Here is a 21,815-nt window from a genome sequence, read left to right as displayed (position 1 = left end):
AGGGGAGGGATCAGAGGGGAGGGACGTGTGGGTGGGGGCGGTGGGGCACGGAGGTAGGGTGGGGCGTGGAGGAGCCTTGGTGGATCCCCTGCCCCGACTGGTGCTCTTGAAGTTCGTCCATCGAAACAGCCTCTGTCTCTGGGGAGAAGCATTGACAGTGAGGCCTCGATGAGAGAGCAAGAGAACGAGATCCCCTCCAAGCAAGCGGCTGGCCCACTGACGTGGTTTCTGGCTGTGCTGACCCTTCTGTGTGGCCTTGAGGGGGTCGGTCAGCCTCTCTGGGCCTCCGGTGCCACAGCAATGAAGTTACAGGACCTTGGCCCCCCTCCCTGCCCTGCCCCGGCCGGTCTCCCACCCGGGATCCGCGACTGTGGACACACCATGCTGACGTGAGGTGTTCTAACTGACCACACCCCTCTAGCAAAGGCAAGAGTTGGTTACATGCAGACACGCTTTAATTCATGATTCGGAGATAACGTCACAAAAGCACAGGCTTCACGAGCATCATTAGCTACAGATGACCGAGTGGACGAGTCAGAGAGAGGCAGTATACTTTTACTCTGGCCCTGGGCCCACGGGGCGTCTGGGAACCCCACCTTCCCACTGTTGGGAGATGTCTCCTCAACCCACGGGGCAGACGCTTACCGGTACCTGTGGGCACAGGGTCACTGCAGAGAATAAACACCCTGGACGTGGTGTCCCTCGGCCTTGCCTGACCCGTGTGTGAGGTGGGAAGAGGGACAGTGCACCTGCTGAATATGGGTGCCACCAGCAGCACCTCCCGAGCACATGCTCCCGTTTGGCCCTGGACACACGGGCTCCCCGCACACTCATCAGGGCCCCATGGGATTGCGCACGCGCAGTCTCCATTCGTAGACAAAGACACAGAGTCGTTATGTGACTTGCCCAAGTCATGCCGGCAGAGGGTTGGATTCGGAGCCTGTGCTTGCTGCTCTGAGAATATGTAATGATGGGCTGTCGCGTCAGACCAGGCCTCCCACAGAGATTCCAGACCCCGAGGACCTCACACCACTGAGCCACTCAGAGGCCAAACCAAGCCCCCCGCCCTTCGACACGGGTGCGTCCCGCAGTGCAGACCCCAGGAGCAGGTGAGCCCTGAGGGGGGTGCTCTGAGGCAAACCCACATGCTGACTCCAAACGAGAGTCCGTGTGCCACCAACAAGGGCAGACTCAGGAAGCCACGCGTGTTAGCAGTGGGGAAAAACCCAACGGCAGACAGCCCACCCCTCACTGACAAGACAGCTCGCAGCCCCCCGGGACCCAGACCGGGCCAGGGGCTCACGGGCTGGTCCAGCGCCCAGTACTGGTGGGCGGCAGCTATGTGCCAGGGCACATAGTGCTTCCCGGGGCGCCGTGTCCTCATTTCGCTTCCACAATCTGTGTCTGGACCCCGGGGGCTGAGCACCCCCAAGCCTGTGAGAGGGGCGGAGACCCCCTGAGGCCGGGATGGGAGGGCCCCTCCCACACCGCCAAGCACCCTTCCGAGCCCCCTGCCGCCCAAGAGCCCCCGCCCACACTGGGACATCAGGATGCTGTTTCCAGCCCATGCAGAGAGCGATGCTGAGCGCTGGCTCCCACAGACGGGGCAGTCCGATGGCCCGGTCCCACTGTGTGGGCTCGGAGGGTTCACTTCCGCTGCACCGACCTCTGCAGAGCCTCCCTGACGTCCTTGTTCCTCAGGGTGTATATGAAGGGGTTCAGCACGGGAGTGACAACGGTGTTCAGCACCGTGACGGCCTTGGTCAGGTCCAGCGAGCTCTCCACCGAGGTCCTCACATGCAGGAAGATGGTGGAGCCGTACCAGATGAGGACCACGGTGAGATGGGAGGAGCAGGTGGAGAAGGCTCTGTGCCGGCCCCGGGCCGAGGGGATCCTGATGATGGTGGCAACGATGTAGGCGTAGGAGAGCAGCGTGACAAAGCAGGAGCCCAGGATGACACAGAAGGCAATGCCGAAGGCCGCCAGCTCCACACCCCGCGTGTCGCTGCAAGACAGCACGATCCAGGGCGCGATGTCACAGAAGAAGTGGTTGATGACGTGGGAGCGGCAGAAGGAGAGGCGAGCAATGAAGGCAGTGGGCACGGTGATGGCGGAGAAGCCGCACAGCCAGGAGCCCAGAGCGAGGCGGGCGGAGAGCCCAGGCGTCATGGTGCTGCCGTAGCGCAGCGGCAGGCAGATGGCCAGGTAGCGGTCGTAAGCCATCGCGGCCAGCAGGAAGTACTCGGTGCAGCCCAGCGAGAAGACAAAGTACATCTGCGCCGCGCAGCCGGCCAAGGAGATGGCTCCGCTGTGCGAGGCGAACGTGGCCAGGGCCTTGGGCACACAGGCCGTGGTGAACCAGATCTCCAGGAAGGAGAGGTTGCAGAGGAAGAAGTACATGGGCGTCTGCAGGCGCCGGTGCGCCCCGACCAGGGAGATGATGGCCAGGTTCCCGGCCACCGTGAGCACGTACGCAACCAGGAAGAGGAGGAAGAGCCAGGTCTGCAGGCCCCGTGGCCCCGGGAAGCCCAGTAGGATGAATGTGGAGAGGTTCTGGCTGCGGCCCCAGGCCATGAAGGCGGCCCGGACACCCACCACCCTCGCCGGTACGAGGGACCTCCTACCCCAAGCCCTCACTGAGGCCTAGGAACGGAGGGGCCCGGCCCGTTCCCCTCTCCCTGGGGTCCACTCACCTCGTCTCTAATCCCAGTGCTCCAGCCACGCCTGGTGTCCCTGTGGGAGCCCGTGGACCATGTATGACCGTGGACCTCGCCCTCTTGGGGGGAAGCCGCTCAGGAGACTGGACCCAGGTTATCAGTTGCTTGCCACCTAGGGAGGGGGGACATCTCCTCATTCTAGACTCCTTGTCACCTTGTGGGAGGGGTCCTTATTCTAGACTCACGAGGCCAGGGAAAGGACAGGAATTGTCATGTTTTCACAAATGAAATTACGTATGGCTTCATTTTTCGCATTTTCATCCAACAAACCAGATTGATTCCTAGGAAAGCATTCTTACCTCTGTGCCCAGTAAAGCCCCCCCACACACACCCAGCACAACAGCGGTCAGAGGAAGCCCATGGGGGCCCTGCTCTCCTTGCCTGGGGCTGTCACCCTGGATTATTCGTTAGCTGGGAACCCGGCAGCCAGGAGGCTCTGACGTGTGGAATTGCAAACAGCTCCATCACCAGCGCCCCCTCCTGGCAAGAAGCTGCAGGTGGCACTGTTGGGGGGGGGGGGCAGTGGAACCTGCTGGAGGGGAGGAGGCACCCGAGGGTGGCTGCCTGCATGAGAGAGTGAGGGGCTGCGGCACCAGTGAGGAGGGGGTTTAATGGGAACTGAGCTCGGCACCACCCCAACCCCTCTCTACAGGGCTGGACTCTGCCCAGCCGGCTGCTCTGGGCCCACAGCACCCAGTGAGTGTCCGAGGGGGCAGCTGGGCAGAGGCAGGAAGTGACCGCACAAGCGTGGAGCCCAGAGCAAGGCTTCTCCCCGACAGTGTCCAGACCCTGGGTCCACCCCGGGGGGACTGCACTCAGGAGTCACAACGACCCCTGCAGTTTTCTGCCTGCGCCCCTCCTACCCCCTGCCATGCACAGGTGCACACATCACCCACACAGAATCTCACACCTGTGCACACCACACACACACGCATGGGCCTGTGCTCACACGTGTGTGCACACTCACTACCTGAACCAGCCCCTGGAACAGTCACCCTGGCTCCTGATGGGCTGGGGGTCCCTTGGCTGCGTCCCCTCCCCAGACCCACAGTGCAGTCAGCAAAGCTACCCCCAACAGTGCCAATCGGTAACAAAGTGACCAAGCTCCAGCCACAGCCACAGGACACCTGGTCAGGCTGTAGCCCCTGCCTTTGGCAGCCATGCAGCTGTGTGGTGAACGTTCGGGCAAAAGTCAACCCCAGCAGACAGGCCAGTCCCCTCCCCACCCTCAGGTCCCAGGAGTGGGGCCACTGTGGGCCCTGGAAGAAGCAGTCTTCGCAGCAGGGCCCCCGTGACCCCATCTCCTGGGGGCCAGCGTGCTTTTCAGCTGCCACCTCCAGAGTTCAGGTGGGCACAGGCCGCTGCCCAGGCTGCACCAGGGCCTGAGTCCACTGCACGGCTCGTGAGCCCTCACTCTGCCCCTGCAGCCCAGCACTCTGCCCGGGGCACTGGGTCCTGACCTGGAGAATTGGGCTGTTTTGCTCAGCCTTGACTCCAGGACAAGCTTCGTTTAGAAACCTTTTTCACCGCTCAAGATTACGGCTACAAAGACTAAAAAGAGACCTATCCAGGGCTCTCGCAGTTCTCCGGCCCCAAAACTCCCGCCTTCCTGTGCCCCTGGAGCTACGCGTGCAGGGGCGTCAGGCCCTCCCGGCTGTGCAGTGTGAGGACCACTCAAATCCCATGGAATCTTCCACATCTTGCAAGGGGTCCCATAAGGGCTAGAGAAGATAGAACTAAATAAATGGGCGGGCGGTCCCAAAATGAGTCTACCTTGGGACCCTCCCCCCTACAGTGGCCTGACTCCTCAAGAGGGACAGTGTGGGTGGGAGGGTCCATTCGCCCAGGTCGGCTCACAGGGACATAGCATGATCAAAGTCACTCACCCAGGGGGTGTGAGCTCGATCCAGGATTTCCCCCCGAAGCAGCCCAGAGACCAGGAGGGTGAGCTCGGGATGATTCCAAGGACCCTCCAGGCAGGGTTGTGTCCTGGGGGGCAGGGGGCCCCTGTGGTCTCCTGTTGCCTGACCGCTTGCTTCCCACCGCCCGTCTGCTGGAGACGCAGCAAGAAGGAACAGAGGTGGGGGGTCAGGAGCTGCTGCAGATCTGCAGCTCCAGGGCGTCCATGGCACTGGCCGGGAGGCAGGTCTGGGCTGTCCGGGAAGACGGCCTGGCCATCCACCAACATGAGAGCGGAGTGCAGTCCCCAAGCCCCCTGTGGGGGGCCCCAGGCGTGCAAGGCCACTCTGCCCAGGCGACCCTGACTCTGGGTACTCAGAGTGGCCAGTACTGGTGAGCCCAGCACAGACCCCGGAGCACAGGTGTGGAGGCTGCCCCAGCCCCCGCCATGAGAAGGAAGCCAGTGGCACCTCCCCTGTTGTCCTGTTCCTTGGGCTGTTGTCCTTCCCTCAGATTGTGGCCGTGCAGTGTCCCCTCTTCCTCTCCTGCAGGACGGTGATTCCACCAAGCCCCGCTGGCCGTCAGCTAACACACAGCCCTGGCGCTCCTGCTCACAGCCCAAGGACCAGATGCAACTGATATAGGGCAGGGAGGGGGATCCCCCACACTGGAGAGCCCCCCGCCTGCCCACCCACCAATGGGGAGGGTAGAGGGTGAGCCCTGTGCCCTCCGACACTCTGGTGACTTCTGCCCTCACCCAGCCTCCCTCGGGGGCAGGCCTGCAAGGACCCACTTGTTAATGATAGAGCTGCAATGAGACTGGCTCTAGGGGCTGGCGAGGGCCCCAAGGGTGGTCCTGGGCAGCAACCAGCATCCTAAGCAGGGCCTCTTGCCCTTAGGCTGTGCCTGGAGGCCGTTTCTCACCCACAGCTCAAGTGCATTTTCCCCATGCCAGGCTTGTCTCTTGGGGCCATGCCCTACACAGGATGCCCGCACCTGGGGACAGCAGCGGCCCCATGCACCCCAGGGCATGGGCTGGCTGCACCCTGGACACTGGTGTTCTTGGCAGGCGCTCTGTGTCTGGTTCTCCCGTCTGCAAGTGGGGCATTTTCCCCATCTGTAAGCTACGCCTCCATGTCCCCTCTGGAAACAAGGTGATGACGCCCCACAGGTTGACAGGCAGAGCAGGCTGCCCCACTCCCCGCCCCCACCCAGGCTCGCTGGAAATGGCTGCAGTAAAAAGAGCCAAGCTGGGGGCTGTCTGCCACCAGGCAGCTTCCCGAGGTGGCGTCCAGCCCGGCGTGCCCTGTCCACAGGTGGCTGTGGCCGTGAGCAAAAGCCCACCCTCTGCACTCTGCCAGCATCAACCTCGGGGACAGCTCGGGGCACACCTACGGGGAGCACTCAGGATATGCGGAACTGGGGTCATGGCCATGGGAAGGTGGTCACTCGGGGCCTGGGCCTCAGTGGCAGAGAATCAGCCGCCCAGGGCAGGGGTCCTGGGAGATGGTGGGAGTGTGCTCCCCACAAGCCTCCCCCCGTTTCCCTCATCAGCATTGGCCAAAGCGGGTCCTGACGAGGCCCCAGGGACAAGGGGCACTGTGGCAGTCAGGACGTATGCTGACCCCTGCCGGCCTGCTCCGGGGTGACAAGTGTTACACTGCCCTGGGACTCCAGTGCCACACAGGTGTCTGGGCTGCCCCTAATTGGGAGTTCGTTAAAAGTTGGCGCAGGGTGTCCCCTGGGGCAGGAGCCGTGCCTCATCAATTAGCGCCAAAGGCAGGGGCTGCCACTGGTCTGGGAAAACACGGAGCGCTGCTTTGTTTGATTCAATAAACACTTTTTCCAAATCTGGTAACACTCCAGGAATTTGGGAGATGTCGAAGTAGAAGAGAGATTTTCAAGGCACAGATCAGTGTGGAGATTTGCTACGTCTTCCCTTCCTTGGGATTATGTTTCCCCGTGTCACAGACAGGGACACACTTGTGCGCCCCCATTTCTTTTTTCATTATTAACTTATGGTTGACATACAAGAATGGTGCACATGCTTCAAGTATACGTCTTGGTGAGTCTGAAGATACGCATACACCTGTGAAATGGTCACCATCGCCTTGGAAAGTCTCCCTCCTTCCCTGCGCAGAAGGTAAGAGCCTCCCACTGAATACTGACCCTCAGGCTCAGCGCCACACACCAGGCTTTCACAGGGACAGGGACATGCAGGGACAGCTGGGTTCCGGCTCCTCCTATGAAGGGACGCTCTTACAAGCCTATGTTGACCAGTTTCCGTAGTGTAGTGGTTATCACGTTCGCCTGACAAACCTATGTTGACCAAAAGCTTCTTCATGGTTCTGGTAATTTCCTTACAATAGAAGAAGAGCAGTTCAAATCCCTAATTCCCCCACTGATAAAGCCACTCAAGAGGTGACAAGGCCCAGGGGCTTGTGCCCAGAAACGCAGAGCCAGACCATGAGCTGGGCACCCTCTCTTGGACCCCTTTCTCCGTGAAAGAGCGATGGTCTGTCCTGCTTCCTCTGCCCCGGAATCAAATGTGATCACGTGCAGGAGGGTGCGGGGGCTCATGATCACGCTGACCAGACACCTCAGAGCCCCGCCTCCAGGGCTGGGCCGGGGCCCAGGACAGCCCCAGGGTGCACCAGGGCTCCTGTGACCTGGCTCATACCTGGGACCCCAGGACCATGGCTGACCCACACCTAGCTTCCTTCTCAGTTTCTGAGCCTGGTCCTTACAGAATCACCTTCTGTCCCGGCCCACCTTCTCTGCAGACCTCCTGCCTGAGAACCTCAGAGTTTGAACCTCACCCTATGACCTCCAGCTCCTGCACCAAAATGTCCACTGAGATGCTGCATAGTTGACATAGAAATTGCTGGGAGACCTGGTTTCTTCCAGGCTGGATGGTCCTGGGCCTCCGTTCCCCATGCCCAACAGAGAAGGACAGGAGTGCCCCTCTGCCAGCAGGAGGAGGTCCCCCTCTTTGAGAACCATGGCATATTGATGACAAAATTGAGGTGGGGGGCACCTGGGTGGCTCAGTCAGTTGAATGTCCAACTCTTGATTTTGGCTCAGGTCATGATCCCAGGGTCATGGGATCAAGCCCAGAGTGGGGCTCCGTGCTCAGCACGGAGCCTGCTTAAGATTCTCTCTCTCTCTCTCTCTCTCTCTCTCTCTCTCCCTCTACCCCTCTCTCCAGCTCCTTCTCTCTCTCTCTCTCTCTCTCTCTCTCTCTCTCTAAAATAAAAATAAAAACAAATTTAAAGAAACATATGGAATCAGGCGGGGCTCTGAGTATCACTGAGAAGCCTCCACCTGGGAAAACTACAAGTTTTACAAAGAAGTGAAAAACTAAAGACAAAAACTGAATACAATTAGTGACTAAAGGTCTGCCTGGGTTTAGTGGCAGTACCTTCTTTAAGGACATCCTCACAAGCACCATCTCTACAACAGAACTCGGAGAAACAGCCAAATGTGTGGTGTGGGACAGAGGAAGCCAAGCAGACAGTTGAGGGAGGAAAGCGCTGTTCAGCACTGGAAAACTGATGTGAAATAAATGCTTATCTTAAACCATGCACAATAATAAACTCCAGATACAGATTTTGTAGGAAAGCTGAAAGACTTTGAAAGTGAAAACACAACATACCAACTCGTGGGATGTAGAAAGAGCCGTGCGCATACAGGGAAACACGAGTGTAAACACATTTGTAAAAGAAGAAAATTCTCAAACTAATAAACTAAAAACACCTTTAGGAACTTGAAAAAGAAAAGCAAACTCAACTCAAACCCAATGGAAAGGAGGAAGTAATAAACTTTGAGCAGAGACAAATGAAATACAGGATATAAAAATAGAATCAACAAAACCAAAATTGGTTCTTGAGAAGATCAGTGAAATTGACAAACCTCCCATTACACTGGCAAAGAAAGGAGGAGAGATGCAGATTAGTCAGAAACGAGAGCAGGGACATCACCACCGACCTCACAGGAATAAGAAGGGCTACCGGAGAATGCAGGGCAATACCAACAAATTAGATATCCTGGATGGAATGGACAAATTATTAGACACACAAATGCCAAAAGTGACTCACGAAGAAATAAACAATTTGAACAGACCTGTATCAAGTAAAGAAATTGATCCATATGCAAAAACCTCCAGGCAGAGAAAAGCCCAAAACCAGATGGCTCCACTAATGAATTCTACCAAACAAAGAAGAATCAACATGTTCCCAAATCTTCCAAGAAATAGAAGAGGGAAGAACACTTCCTAATGTGAAGCCAGCACTGCCTGATAAGAAGGCCAAAGACACCACCAGAAAACTACATACCAATATCTACAAATGTAGATGCAAAAATCCTCAACAAAACACTAGAAAACCAAATCCATGGCATGTTAAAAGGGTTATACACCATGACCAGTGGGATTTATCCCCAGAATACAAGGGTGATCCAACACCCAAAAATGAATAGAATAGAATAGAATAGAATAGAATAGAATAGACCACACTAATAGAATGAAGGAGAGAAATATGGGATTGACTGAATTAATGCAGGAAAACCATTAGACCGAAGGACAGAATTCCACATACTTTCGTGATACAAATACTGAGAAAACTAGGTACAGAAAGGAACTTCTTCAAAATGATTGAGGGCATTTATGAAAAACCCACAGTTGCCATTATCCTCAACAGTGAAAGACTGAAAGCTTTCTTACTGAGAACAGGAACAAGAGGAGAGTGCTGGCTTTCACAATGCTACTCAACATCACACTAAGTTCTAGCCAAAGCAATTAGGCAAGAAAAAAATGATAAAGGCATCCAAATGGAAAGAAGCAAAAGTATCTCTATTCCCAGATGGCATGATTCTTTATATAGAAAATCCCAAAGCATCTATACCCCAAAAATAACTAGAACTAATAAGTGAAGTCAGCAAACCTTCAGAGTATAAGATCAACACAGAGAATATATCGTGTTTCTGAAATATGCTAGAAATGAGCAATTCAAAGTATAAATTAAGAAAAACCCATTAACAAAAGCATCAGAAAAGAATAAATAGGAATATATTTATAGGAATATATAAGAATAATATATAGGAATACATATATAGGAATAAATTTAATCAACGAGGGGAAATACTTGTACACTAAAAACTACAAAACATTGTGGCAAAAAATTAATGAAGACATAAATACATGGAAAGACAACCCATATTCATGGATCAGATGACTTAATATTGTTAACTTGGCAATGACACCCAAAGTGACCTATAGACTCAATGTAACTCCTATCAGAATAACAATGGCCTTTTTAGAAAAAAATTTCTTAGAAAACTGATTCTAAAATCAACATGGATTAGCAATGGCCCAGAATAGCCAAAATAATCTTGAAAAAGAACAAAGCTGTAGCACTCATACCTCTTGATTTCAAAACTTACTACAAAGCTATTGTAATCAGAAGAGTGTGGTACTGGAATAAAGAAAGACATATAGACCAATGGAATAGAACTGAGAGTCAAGAAATAAATTCATACATCTATGGTCAACTGATTTTTGACAAGAGTACCAAGACCACTCCATAGGGAAAGAACAGTCTCTCCAACAAATGGGCTGGAACAATTGGACATCCACCTGCAGAAGAATGAAGTTTGACCCCCCTACCTCACACATTATACCAAAATTAACTCAAAATGGATCAATGATGAAAATATATTACTTAAAACTATAAAACTCATTAAAGAAAATATAGGGGTAAATCTTTATGATCTTGGATTTGGCAAAGGATTCTTAGATGTGACACCAAGAGCAACAAAAGGAAAAATAGATAAGTCAGAGTTCATAAAAATTTAAAACTTTTGTGCATCAGAGAACACTATCAAGAAATTGAAATGACAACTCACAAAATCAGATAAAATATTTGCAAATCTTATGTCCAATAAGGGTCTAGGATCCAGAATATATTTTTTTAAAAAAACTCTTACAACCCAACAACTAAAAGACAAGCAAGATAATTTAGAAATGGGCAAAGGACTTGAATAAACATTTCTCCAAAGAAGACATACAAGTGGCCAACAAGAACATGACAAGATGCCCAGTGCCGTTAGTCATCAGGGAAATGCAAATCAAAACCACAATGAGACACCACTTCTCACCCAGCAGGATAGACTATCATTTTTTTTTAATGGAAAAGAACAAGTGTTGGTGAGAATGTAAAGAAATTGAAATCCTTGTACATTGCTGGTGAGAATGTAAAATGGTGCAGCCTCAGTGGAAGACAGTGTGGCAGTTCCTCAGAAAGTTAAATAAGAGTTAGTATATGACCCAGCAATTCCATTAATAGGTATATATCCAAGAGAATTGAAAACCGGTATGAATGTACATAGCAATGATATTCACAATAGCCAAAAGTTAGAAACAACCCTAATGTCCACCAACAGATGAATGAAGAGATAAAATGTGGTATATACTTACAATGGAATATTATCCAGTCATAAAAAGGAATCGGCACATCGCTAAATCCCGCTGGACCACATGCTCTCACTTGTTCGTTATGTCATGTGAATTTCACTTCAGTAAGAAAAGAAAGGAAAAAGAAAATAATGTCAAAAAGAAGGAAATCTTTAAAACAATTCCATGAATATATAGATGAATATTATTCTCACCGCAGAGTAGTCAAGAACTTCCTTAAAAAATGTGAATCATAAAAGAAAATTTGGGGGATGCCTGGGTAGCTCAGTCGGTTAACCATCTGACTCTTGGTTTCAGCTCTGGTCATGATCTCACAGTTTGTGAGTTCGAGCTCCACATCAAGATCTGTGCTGACAGCATGGAGCCTGCTTGGGCTTCTCTCTCTCCCTCTCTATCTGCCCCTCCCCCACTTGCTTACGCACGTGCGTCCTCCCTCTGTCTCTCAAAATAAGTAAATAAACAAAAAATTTAAAAAATTTTTTTGAAATTTCTGAAAATCTGTTAAAATTAAGACCTCTGGGGAGCCTAGATGGCTCACTTGGTTAAGCATCTGACTTCAGATCAGGTCATGATCTGACAGCTGGTGAGTTCAAGCCCCGCATTGGGCTCTGTATTGACAGCTCAGAGCCTGAAGCCTGCTTCAAATTCTGTGTCTCCCTCTCTGTCTGCCCCTCCCCCCCCACTCATGCTCGCTCTCTCTCGCTCTCTCTCAAAAATAAATAAACATTTAAAATTTTTTTTAATTTTTAATTAAGATGTTTATGATGAATCGCTAAATTCTACTCCTGAAACCATTACTACACTATATGTTAACCAACTAGGATTTAAATCTAAAAAAAAAAAAGAAATTGAACATAAAAAAAAAATTAAGATCTTTAACACCTCACCAAAGAAGATATACAGATGGAAAATAAACATATGAAAGGCTGATCAACAAAATATGTTACTAGGAAATTGCAAATTAAAATAAGGAGATGCCATGACATGCCTATAAAAATGGCTAAAATCCAAAACCCTGACAATGCAAAATGGTGGCAAGGATGCAGAGCAACATTGCTGGTAGGGAAAGCAAAATGATAAAGCCACTTTGGAGGGTGGTTTGGCAGTTTCTTATGCAGCTAAATATACTCTTGCCATACAACCCAACAATGACACTCTTAGGTATTTACCCAACTGATCTGAAGACTTATGCCCACACAAAAACTGCACAAGCACATGAATGTTGATAGCAGCTTCATTCATAGTTGCTCAAAACAAGAAGCAAACAAGATGCCTCTTAACAGGTGAATGGATAAACAAAAAGTCTGCATGCTGTATGATTCCAATTATATGACATTCTGGAAAAGTCAAAATTAGGGAGACAGTAAAATGATCAGTTCAGGGGGAAGGAATGAGTGTTTAGCAGGTAAAGCTCAGAGGATTTTTAGGGCAGACAAACTAGCTGTATGATAGTGCAATGGCAGATATGTGATACTTGTTGAAACCATAGGACTTTACCACATAAGAAGTGAACTTTAATGTATGCAAATTTTAAAAACTCATTTAGGAGGTTTGGGGATCTGGGAAACAATCTAACCATAGGGGTGGGTGTAAATGTGCTGATCTAAATAATGTTGAAAATAAGTGGAGTCTGTAAGACCAACAGCAAGAAAGCTACACAAGCACTGTACCTCAGCTGATAAAGCTTCTTCCTGACAGAGTAGATGTTAGCAATCCTGGTGCCACTATGCATGTATGCTGAAATTGAACAGCTGAATGAGTGGATGTTGGATTGTGGGAGACAGGGTTGTCACTGCTGGAGTGGACTTACACATCAGCAAGGGCAGGAGGCTGGAATGACCCACGTAGTGGTGGATGAGAGGTGGAGATGTCGGTGAGGTCTCGTGTTCAGCTTAATATGGGTACAGATGGCTACACACACAGTGTTCAGAGATATGTGCACATGCACAGGTTAATATCCACACATAAAACTCTTCGCTCTATCAGCTGAGAGGACCTAAAAGTGACAACACTCCAGGAGCAACAAGTGGTTTCTAATATGTTTGTCTAACAAAAAGCACCAGATCTCCTTGGAGAAATCACTGAATTTATGGCTGGGGCAAGAAATTTACACAAGATGGGACTGGAACATATCACAGCACCAGAATTTTAATAATAAGTGTTCAGAAAGAAGAAAGCACAGTGATGGGGTATGTCAAAGGGGCCAAGAAGACAACTGTCTCCCCGGCCAAAGCTGAGACAGCAAGACAATAAAGACAGCAGTATTGGAATAACCCAAAGTGTGAAGTAGGGATCCATGACTCTGTACTGATATAAACAAGTGATTGGATAAATAAACAAACCAATGGACAGAATAGACAAATGTCCCATGAAGAAGAATTCCAAATAATCTGTGTACATGTTCCTTTCTCCAGGAGGGGAACATGACTTACAACCCCTTAAATATGGGCTGTGCATGGAACCTCCTTCCAAAGAGGGCAGTATGAAAGGGAAGTGAATGACAGTAGAGAAATCTGACACATGGCCTCAGCCAGGTGGCCAACCATGATCATCCATGTGAACAGCATGTGCCCTGATGTGATGTGATGTGATGTGATGAAAACAGCACTTCACATCTGTGTCTTCCTCCAAAGACCCAAAGCCCCAGTCTAATCATAAGAAAAACATGAGACAAATCCCAGCTGAGGACATTATACAAGATAGATGACCAGAACTCCTCAAAACTGTCAAGGTCATAAAAAATAAAAACAAAAATAAGGAAAGTTTGAGAAACTCACAGCCAAGAGGCGCCTAAGCAGATATGACAACTGAATGTAACATGGGATCCTGGATAGGATTCTGGGACAGAAAAAGGATATTGGATAAAAACTAAGGAAATCCAAATAAAGTATGAACTTTAATTGATAAGAACATATCAGTATTGGTTCATTAATTGAACAAACGTACCATATTAATGTAAGTTATTAGTACTAGGGGAAACTGGGTGTGGGGTATATAGGAACTGTCTGTACTATCTTTGCAGCTCTTCCATAAATCTAAAAGTGTTCTAAAATAATTTTGAAAAATGTATAACTTCTGTTTCATCAAAAGACATCTTAAAGGAACTGAAGAAGAGAAGCTATAATCTGGAGAAAGGTATTTGTAAAACATGCTAAAACTTACAAACCACTGATGAAAGTAATCAAAGATGGCCTAAACACATAGAGAAATATACCATGTTCATGGTTTGGAGACTATTGTAAAGATGCTAATGGTCCCCAAGCTGATCTATGGATTCAATAAAATTCTAGCAGAACTTCGTTATAGAAAACAATAAGCTGAGTCTAAAATTTATGGAAAAGAAAAGGAGTTAAAAGAGCCAAAGCTATTTGGAAAAAAGAACCAAGTCAGAGAACTCACACTACCTGTACCTGGTTGCAATACATGTAAAGCTATAGTAATCAAGACAGTGTGGTATTGGAAAAAGATAAACATATAGAAGTGGAACAGACTGGAGAATCCAAACATGAGATGCACACAGGATTGATTTCCACAAAGATGAAAGGTAATTCAATCTTCAGCAAATAGTGCCAGAAAAATCAGCTATCCATAAGCAGAAAAATGAACTTCAATCTGTATCTCATACCCTACACAAAAATTAACTCAAAGTAGATGGTAGATCTAAGCATAAAACCTTAGACATATGGAGAAAATGTTTGTGAGGCAAAAATTTCTTAGATGCAACATTAAAAGCACAATCCATAAAAGAAAAAAACTTTAACAGGATTTCATCAATAAAGAACTTCTGATATTCAAGAGACTACTAGTAGACTCAAAATACAAGCCATGATTTGGGGAAAAAACATTTACAAATCAAGTATCCGATAGAATATTTGCATTCAGAATTTAAAATTCTCAAACTTTAATAGCAAAGAAACAATCAACTCAATAAACAAACAGGTGTAAGACTTGAATGGGCATTTCACCAAAGAATGGATAATAATCACATAGACAGGCAACATCATTAGTCAACAGGAAACTGCAAATAAAAACCACAAGGAGGGAACCTGGCTGACTCCACCAGTACAGCGTATGACTCTTGATGTCAGGGTCATGAGTTCAAGCCCCATGTTGGGTGTAGAGATTCCTTAAGAATGAAATCTTAAAAAAAAAAAAAAAAAACACCCACAACACAAGGAGATACCACCACCAACTTCTTAGAACAACAGTTTTTAAAACTCACTACTGAGTGCCAAGTGGCATAGCCACATTGGACGATGGTTGGCAGCTCCTTACAAAGTTAAACATATACTTATCATATAACCCATACTTACATTCACACAAGAAAAACATACGCAAATGTTTATAGTGACTTAATCCATAATCAGCAAAAACTGGAACCGACCCAAAAGTGCCTCAGCTGGGGAATGGATAAACGGTGGTCCTTCCATAAATGGAATATTACCCACAATAAGGAGGAACACAGCTGATCTACACAACAGCATGGCTGAATCACGGAAGTGGTACGCTGAGGGAAGGAAGCCAGACTCAAAACAGGACACACTCTTTTGATACTATCTATAGAATATTCTAGAAAAGCCAAAATCATAGGAACAGAAAACATATTTGCCAGGTACTGGGGATGGGAGTTTTATTTACAAAGGGGCACAGAGGACACTTTTGGAGGGATAGAATTGCTCTGTATTTTTATTGTGGTGGTGGTTGCACAAGTATACACACTTGTCAAAACGCACAGAACCATACACTAAAAAGAGTAGATGCTACTGTATTTAACTTATACCTTAACTTTTAAAATGTTAAAATATTTAAGAACACCTGTTCATCAAGACACCTTAAAGACAATGAAAACTAAAAGTTAAAAACTGAGAGAAGATATTGCAACATAGAGGAGACAATTAACTTTGAGATATATAAACAGGCTTTCAGCCATAAAACATGAGCTCACTCCAGTCTAGCCCTCCACCACAAACAACGACAAAATTAGACAAAATATATAATATGATTATACTTCTATACAATACTATAATTATGTAAATACTATAATTATAAAATACAGCACTATAATACATGTCTTTAATACTGTTTTCAGATGCTGGACAAGAGGCGGTGCAGGACTGTGACTCTAGACAGAAAGGAAACGGACAGGCTGGGCTCCAGGCATCAGTGCAGGCTCTGGAGGCCCGGGCTGCTGGTCAGCAAGGGGAGGAGACACAGACGGGAGCTCAGGGACACTGAGGCAGCTGTAATATAGGGGACAGACGCCCACATCCAGCCAGACAGAACACAGAGACGGGATTTACCCTCCCACCTGAAAGGAAACAGACAGAATATGGAAAACTGTGGATTTCAAGACCCTGGACATCAGGCCGTGAAGGACAGTGACCCTGACCAGTGTGAAACAAATGCAGTGAGTCCTGGCTTATTGCTTTGGGAGTTTTCAAGCCACCCCCAGGGAGGGACCCACGGAGACAGCCAGAGACCATGAGCTGGGGCAGAATGTTACGCAGGAGTCAAAATAAACGCCAGTCCAAGCAGCTTGCGACTCTTAATCTCAAGGTCTGAGTTGAAGCCCCACCCTGGGTGTGCAGCAGACTGTAACAGACAAGAACCTCCTGAAAAGGACAGTGAGGCTGGGGGTGTACTCCGGACGGGTGGCAGGTAACAGGCAAAGACCTACTTGTCACTGGGGAGACAGGGGGAAGGCCTCACACCCTCCCTCCAGGGACCCCGAAGCGCCCTCCACAAATTGCTCTGAGAGTGCCGGCCAGGTGAGAATTTGCAATTAGAAGACGCGGTGGGGAGCACGGCCACTAGTGAGCCCGATCAAAATCACCCGGGGCCAGAGGTGGCAGGGACCCAGTGAGCCGCGGCGTGTGTGGGGACAGACCCTCAGAGACCTGCGGGGACCCTGCGGAGGCCCTGCGCCTCCTGCGAGGTGCGGTTGAGTCGAGGCACAGGGTCTGGGGAAGGTTGGAAGGACCGCGCCTGGGGCAGGGGCTGGGGGGGGTGTGCAACAACACCCGCCGCCAGGCTGGGCACAGACGGCTGGGCACGGATTCCGGAGCCCCCCGACGCCCTCAGCCTGGTGGGGGGGGGGCGTCCAACATGGTCCCACCGGCCAAGGCCCCACCCTCTGTCCTGCAGACACTTGCAGACGCAGCCTCTTCCTGCTGCATCACCAAGAATTGGGGGCACAGCCCTCATCCCCTCCAAACCCGGGCCTGTGCCCCCCCAGCTCGGAGCACCCCCTCCCCACAGGACTGAGCAAGTCGCCGGGTCCCCCTCATCCCCTCCGAACTCCGGCCTGTGCCCCACCCCCAGCTCGGAGCAGCCCCCTCCTCGGGTGAGCAGGCGCCAGAGGACCTTGCGTCATGCAGGAGTTACCCTGGTCCACTCTTGTCCACGGGGACAGCGCAAAGCGCAGCCGCTCCCCAGACCCCCGGGGGGAGTGGGCAAGGGTCCTGAGGCCCCCCCTCCTCCCGGACGGGCAGGAAAGCCTGGGGAGCCCCTCCCTGGCTGTGCCCCAGCCCCCCCCTCCCCGCAATGCGTCCATCCTTCAGACACCTACCTCCAGGGCTGTCGGACCAGAGCCCCGAACCATGCAGCCCCTTAGCGGCTCCAACTGGACCGCTTCCATCCATCTCCCCCAAACAGCCATTATGCTGCCCAGAAAACACAAGATAAGGACGCATGATCTACATGGGGACATCAAAGCTGGGGGTGAGCCTCCCTCCCCTTGCAGCTGGCGACTATGCTCAGCCCTAGAGAGCTCACTGGCCATCTGATGGCAGTGGTGTCCTTCCCCAGGCAAGAGGGGGCCCTGGTCCTGAGCAGAGAAAAACATGAACGAGCATTCTTCTGGGGGAGGCGATCTGGATGAGACCAGAAAGTGCCCGGGGACACAGCCAGAGGAGGCAGCCTGGGTCTTCCCTCTTGCGTTTTGTACGCACCTAGGTGTGTATGTGTGTGTGCGTGTGTGTGTGTGTGTGTGTGTACCTGAATGGATGGGTATGTGTGTGTGCACACCCAAGGAGGAGATCTGGAGGGGTGCACACCTGGGGTTGTGTAAAAAGTGTGCACCTGGTGCGTGTATGTGCATACGTGCACCTGAATGGATGGGTGTGGGGGGGGTGTGTGTGTGTGTACCTGGCAAGTCCAGACAGTGCCACAGGCCACACACGTGCCACCTTTTCTCAGAAACAAGAATGTCATTCTATTTAAAACTTGATGGGTCTAATGACTAAATGGCATACCCATACCTGGTGTTTCTGCCTTTCTTCTCTGGCACTTGGGTACAAAGGTGGATTGATCCGGCACTCTCCTTATTGGGCTACTGTCACTGCCAGGGTGAGCGCTTCTCACTTGGTCCCACGTTTCCCACACTCCAATCACGCCCGTCAGGAACCCCGGTGTGATGTGTGGTGTTTGCCCTCAGACAGGGCATGTATCCACAGATACATGTATCCACATCATGTATCCACAGATGTGTCGTATTGCTTTGCTTGTGAGAGTTTTAAATTCATGTAAGTGATTTTGTGCTGTAAATATTCTCTTACTGGGGCAGCTGGGTGGCTCAGTCAGTTAAGCGTCCGACTGTTGGTTTCAGCTCAGGTCATGATCTCACGGTTCATGGGTTCATGGGTTCTCTCTCTCCCTCTCTCTCTCTGCCCCTTTTGCACTCGCACTTGCTCTCTCTCTCAAAATAAATAAACTTTAAAAAATAAAAAACAAATTCTCTTACTATTTTGTTTTACATATTTTGAGGTCATGTCCCTCGTTAGGTACATAAAATTTAGAATTCTTTTGTCATCTTGGTAAATTTAACCTTTTATCATTAAGAAGTGTTACTCTGTTTCCAGTAATGCTTTTTGCCCTAATCTGTAAGGCTCGGTCTGGCATTAAGAGAGCTGAGCCAGCTTGCTTTTCGTTCACTGTTGCTTGTGTGACATAGGTTTTCATCTGCACCAGTACGTACCAGCCTCTCAGCTTCTGACCTGCTGTCAGCTCACCGAGCTGCTCAGGAACTCTACAAACCACATTTCTGTGTTCTCAGCTGCTCCCTGTTTCTGTGGAGAAGCCAGCTTATTTTTACTTGTTTTAGGTATTTGGGTTTCCCCCCACTTTGGGAAGCTTTCAAGATCTTCTTGTCGTGTTTGGTTTCTGGGGTTTGCTTTTTCTTCATATTTATCATGTTCGGAGTTTGTGATGCTTCTAGAATTTGTGCCTTGCCTCCTTGGTTTTTGAAAACGGTCAGCCTGTGTGCCCATAAACACTGCACTCGTCACCTTCCTTCTCTGCTGTCCGTTCAGTTTCCCTGATCCACGCAGGGGGTCTTCTGTCGCGTCCCCTCCGCCCCCAGCAGCCTGTTACGTACACTCTCTTCTTTTCCCTCCATGCTTTCTTCTGGATATTTCCTTCCGATCTTCCCGGTTACTAATTCTCCTTAGCCATATCTAATCTCTGTTTTTAAGTGTATTTCTTAGCTCTAGAATTTCCATTTGGTTCTTTTAGTTTCCTGTCCTCTATCAAAATTCTCAATCTTGTTTATGCCCGTAGACATGTGTAAATTCCTGAGTCTGTCAGTGACCCTCGTTTGCCTGTATTGGTCTCTGTCTGTTCCTAGCCAACACCGGGCTGTTTTATTACCGTGACTTCCTGTAACATCTTAACATCCGGCGGGGTGAGTTCTTTGATCTTGGTTTTCAGAATGAGTTACATTAGACCTTTACGTTTCCACGTGGACTTTAGAAACCCATAGGTTCTCAATTAGTTTACTCGGGCCACCGTGACAAAGTGCCACAGACCCAGCAGGGTCTGGCGGTCTGAGACAGGCGTGGGCAGGGCTGGATCCTTCTGAGGCCTGTCTCCTTGTGAGAGGGACGGCTCCTCTCACAGACGGCAGCCTTCTCCCCACGTCCTTGCAGTGCCGTCCGTGTGCGTGCCTGTGTCCTGATCTCCTCATCTTATAGGGACACCTGTCAGATTAGGTCAGGGCTTGCCCTATGACCTCATTTTACCACAATTGCCTCTGTAAAGGCCCTATTTCCAAATACAGTCATATTCTGAGGTTCTGGGGATCAGGACTTCAACACAGAAATTAGGGAGTTTGAGCCTCTGGGGATCGAGAGGGTCTGATGGAAGCTAAGAGAGGTCACATCACATCACAGTTGAGGTCATGGAGCCCACCTCTAAAGCCATCAAGAGGGCCTGGTGTCCCCAAGTGGAGTGGCTGGGGTAAAAGCCCGGTTGGGAGGGGAAGAGGTCGTAGTCGCGAGACAGACCTGGACAGCCAGATAGCACCCTTTCAAGCCCCAGAGCCGGACCCAGCAGGGACAGGAAAGGCCGGCTGGCTGGGGCAGTGGGGCTCCAAGTGACCTTGCTGTGGGGTGGCCACCGTGAGGGCGGGAAGATGAGGCACCCTGGGGACCTGGAGAGCCATCCTCTCCTCTCTGGGCCTCCCCGTGGAGAGCCCTGGACACCAAGATCTCGAGCTCAGGGCCTGCCACGGCATTCCGTGGTCCCCGCGTCCGGGACACATCACCTGGGGCAGAACGGGAGAGGGGGAGGGGGGAGGGGGAAGGCGGGAGGCGGCGGCTCGGTTGGGCCGGGTGCGCACTGGGTGCTGGAGGTAGAGTGGGCGCACGCGTGTGGAGTCCGGAGGGGGTGGGGTGAGGAGACGGGGGACGGTGTGCAGCGAGCAGGAGGGTGCTGGGAAGGGAGAGGGGCCGCGCGCGCCTCCGACTGCCGTTTTCTCCTCCCTTCCCGTCGCCCGGGGGATGAGCCTCCGCGTCTGCCCGCCCCCAATCCCGGGGCGGAGGCCTCGCGCAAACTCGGGGCGCGGCGCGCCGGTGCAGGGTCTCGGCCGCAGCCGGCTCCTTCCCGCTCCGCCGCGGCGCCCGGAGCGGCCCCTCCAGCCCGCGGTTCCCACCGAGGCCCGAGGCGGGTAAGGCCGCGCGGCGGGGTCCGGGCGCGCGGGGAGGCAGGGGACGGGGGCTCCGAGGGGACGGCGGGGCCCGGGAGGAGGGTCGAGCGGCCACCGGGTCCCTGCGCCGGAATTAGGCCCCGCGTCGCATCCGCGTCCCCGTCCCCCGCGCCAGCTGCTCCGCCAGGCGGCCGGGGTGGGGCGGGAGGGGACGGTCCCCCGGGTCCGGGCTGCGGGGGCGGGGTCTGCACTGTGTCTCGGCGCCCCCGCGAGGCCAGAACCCGCTGCTCTGGCTCCGCGCCGCATGCGCGCTGCCCCAAGGGGTGCGGGCGGAGCCACCCGCGTGTGGCCTTTGTCCAGACAGTGGAGACTGTCCATCCCCGAGACTGTCCTTCAACACAACCCCCACCCCGGTGTGGCCTCGGGTCCCCGCAAGCCGTGGAGGTCTGGGCGGGTCCTCCCACCGCAGCCGGGGATGTGGGGGTCCTCCCTCATTCTTTGCTCCCACTCCACCCCCAGGTGCGCAACCCGCGCACCCGCCTCACCCTCTGTCCAGGCCCGAGTGCCTTCCCCTCCCACCCCACTCCCAGCCCTGCGCGGGCCGTCCTCGAGATGCCGAGTCCCCGAGCCCGGCTCCAGGCCCTGGGGACCCTGCCCCCCTGACCCTCACAGAAGCTGAGGTCCTTTCTCCGTTGGCCGCAGGCTCGCCCCACAAGGATGAACTGGACGGCCGCGACGTGCTGGGCTCTGCTGCTGGCCGCCACCTTCCTCTGCGACATTGGCGCGGCCAAGGGCGGCCGTGGAGGGG

The 21,815-nt window shown here is 51.4% G+C and overlaps 1 protein-coding gene across 1 annotated transcript; it reads right to left on the bottom strand.

Moving 5' to 3' along the window:
• Positions 1-435: 435 nt before the first annotated feature.
• LOC121037439 (olfactory receptor 287-like) lies at positions 436-21,772 on the bottom strand. The gene is made up of 3 exons (XM_040486899.1): positions 21,678-21,772; positions 11,089-11,184; positions 436-2,829 (listed from the first exon to the last, which is right to left on the bottom strand). The coding sequence occupies exon 3, from the start codon at positions 2,572-2,574 to the stop codon at positions 1,648-1,650; it is 927 nt and encodes a 308-aa protein (XP_040342833.1). The 5' UTR covers positions 2,575-2,829; positions 11,089-11,184; positions 21,678-21,772; the 3' UTR covers positions 436-1,647.
• Positions 21,773-21,815: the final 43 nt, after the last annotated feature.

Source organism: Herpailurus yagouaroundi, unplaced genomic scaffold, assembly GCF_014898765.1.
Source record: "Herpailurus yagouaroundi ecotype Mexico unplaced genomic scaffold, PumYag 163, whole genome shotgun sequence".
Classification (NCBI taxonomy): Eukaryota; Metazoa; Chordata; class Mammalia; order Carnivora; family Felidae; genus Herpailurus; species Herpailurus yagouaroundi.
The sequence above is the reverse complement of the archived record's forward strand: the minus strand, read 5'-3'. Positions and strand labels throughout refer to the sequence as shown.

Excerpts from the sequence above, each read along its gene's own strand:
- LOC121037439 (XM_040486899.1), bottom strand. The coding sequence starts at position 2,574 with ATGGCCTGGGGCCGCAGCCAGAACCTCTCCACATTCATCCTACTGGGC.